Here is a 2,667-nt window from a genome sequence, read left to right on the forward strand (position 1 = left end):
TGAAGAATTATTTATTATTGGCAGTTGGTTTCATCATTTCATTATCTGCTTGGTTTATTTTGGAGTAGTGTACTATTCAGGTTTGATCGTTCTACATTGTTTTAATAGAATTTTTAAAAATTAATCAGTGTTTTCCAAAAAGCAGGTGAAAGTTATTTTAAAGTACTTCGATCAGGTACGACTTTTATAACTTGGATTACCATGAAACACTCATACAATCGATTGCTATTTGGTTTTGCCATATATACACATGATTTTTCATCTGTCACAATCTTATATATTCTTTAGAGTCAACGTAATTTTGCAAGACTTTATCAAATTTTGTGAGACCCAATGAGAAGGCTTAAATGATAAGGCTAAAATGGCAAGGCTAAAATGGTAGTGCAATATTTTGTGCATGTAGGTGGATCCCTCAACCCTCAACCCCTTATATATATACCTAACGATCATGCATTATCAGCTTTTTCACAGCATTAATTTTTTCTAGCACAACTGACAAACTTCTCGAATTTTGTTCTTGGAACGAATTATGAAAAATTGATAATAAATTCCTTTACATCAGGGTTTCACAATGGTAAAGAACGCCAAAAGTGGAAGTAGCCTTATCAAAGCACTTCCTTAACTCCTAATCGAATATCTTTATAAATCATTGCATAAAAATAATCACAAGTGAACTCCTTGTTGAAGGCCACTGTAAACAATACAAATTACTATCAAATGACAAATTATACTAAATTACATAAAATAAGCTTTGTTAAAGGTTCAAAGTGGTTTTAAGCCGCTAAGTGGATTCCTTTGGATCGCTGGTACAAACTAACCTAACCATCTAACCTACAACTCAACCTAACCTTAACACATAACCAGTTTACGTGATCGTACTTAGGATCGGCAACTACAATTCCATAATCAGTACTAAAATCAATGGCCAGAAATATAGTTGCATTGAAGAATGCATTTATTTTTAGATATTATTAATTTGAATATACATGTTTGAAAAACTACTTTGATAAATTTTATTTTTAATTATAAAAAACATCGACATAAGTTTAAACTAAAAAATAAATTAAAACACAACAAAATTTTGAAATTTTATATTAAATTAGATATTCTTAATTCACTTTTGTAGGTGGTCCAAAAAACATAACTAATCTAAAACGAGTACGGGACAATAACGAGGAAGTAATTACAACGTTGACATGTTAGTGAAAAGTACCATAATATTTAAACAAAATAATAAAAAACAAAAATTAATTTGAGACGCTTACAATAAATTATTTTAAGAAAATTTCAATAACTTTGAAATTATATTAATTACAAATAGCTATACTACATATTATAGATATATTTAAACAACTCACAGCACGTTATTCACTTCATGCAAAAATATTTCACATAGAAGAATATAAATATTAAATAGAATATACCTCTATTATTAATAAATAAATAAAAGTACATATTATTAAAAAAAAAAAACAAATGAAATGCTGAGCACTGGAAGATTAAGAAGAGTATTCCAAAAGTTTTGCATCCTGCAACACTTGTTTTAAGTCAGCCTTGATGTCTTCAAATATTTTAGTATGACGGATCATGCTTTCTTTAAGCAACACGCGTGCTTGCTCAATCTCTTTTAAATGTGCACGTTTGCTCATAACTTTTGTGCGCAAATCCTGCAAAATTAAGATGTAAAATATATATCTTTAAATGATATTACATCAATATTATAGCTCCCATCTTACCGCCAATTTTGCCTCCTGACTTTCGACTTGTTTCTGCATAAATCGTATTTTCTTTTCCTTGTAAAACATAAAAGTGGGTATCGTACGAGCCTCTGGACTCTTATTTTCATATTTCCTATACAATATAAACAAAAATAAATTTACTTAACACAAAAAAAATCTATATTATATTATTTTACCAATTTTTATGTGCATGTTCTTTATATTTTTCCTTCAATATTTGAAGATAAGCTAAATTTGTCCCAACATTTTCTACTGACCAAAGCTTATCCTGCGTATGTTGAATTCCTTTCAATAGTTTCTGTTTCAACCAATCCTCTGGAAACTTCAATATTGAATTCTCTTTTTCCTTAAAGACTTTAGCAAATAGTTCAAAATGCTCGGCACTACATTAATAATAATATACAGAATATTAAAATATTGATTCTATACGAAATAGTTTAGCTTAATATAGTACATTAATATATGCTGCAGCTGCATTATTTCTACAGGCCGGGGAATGTGCAATATGATTTGATAATAATACATATTGCAACAAGCCTCGACCGGTAAATAAAATGCAAATTTATTCAACTCTTTTGTTTATTGTTTCATTCAGAATATTGCAGACATTATACTTAACCTCAACTTTGCTACCATTTGCTGAAAAACTGCAGAATATTCATCTTTAGCATTTTTAACAACTTCTTCTTGTATTTCATTGGCTTTTTCTTTTTCCTCGGCCATTCCGTTATTACTGTACTTGAAACGCACACGCAAAACAACGCAATATTACTACAATAACTTTACAAATAGTAATAAGTGCCGTTTAATTATGAAATTAAAAGAAAATGCTAAGAGCGCCATTATTTGACATTTGTTGTAATATAGAGTGATGCCAGTTTTTCGATATTGTTTTCAAACACCCAGCAGGAAAATCAAGCACTTTATT

At 29.2% G+C, this 2,667-nt stretch overlaps 1 protein-coding gene across 2 annotated transcripts; it reads right to left on the bottom strand.

The window, feature by feature from the left end:
• Positions 1-941: 941 nt before the first annotated feature.
• LOC119681627 lies at positions 942-2,558 on the bottom strand. 2 transcript variants are annotated; one of them, XM_038094871.1, is made up of 4 exons: positions 2,359-2,558; positions 1,916-2,122; positions 1,737-1,851; positions 942-1,667 (listed from the first exon to the last, which is right to left on the bottom strand). In XM_038094871.1, the coding sequence occupies exons 1-4, from the start codon at positions 2,460-2,462 to the stop codon at positions 1,500-1,502; spliced, it is 594 nt and encodes a 197-aa protein (XP_037950799.1). In that variant the 5' UTR covers positions 2,463-2,558; the 3' UTR covers positions 942-1,499. The 2 variants fall into 2 exon arrangements, with proteins under 2 accessions (XP_037950799.1, XP_037950800.1); XM_038094872.1 differs by lacking the exon at positions 2,359-2,558 and adding an exon at positions 2,194-2,269.
• Between the last annotated feature and the right edge of the window lie 109 nt (positions 2,559-2,667).

The sequence above is a fragment of the Teleopsis dalmanni genome, chromosome 2 (assembly GCF_002237135.1).
Source record: "Teleopsis dalmanni isolate 2A chromosome 2, ASM223713v2, whole genome shotgun sequence".
Taxonomy (NCBI): Eukaryota; Metazoa; Arthropoda; class Insecta; order Diptera; family Diopsidae; genus Teleopsis; species Teleopsis dalmanni.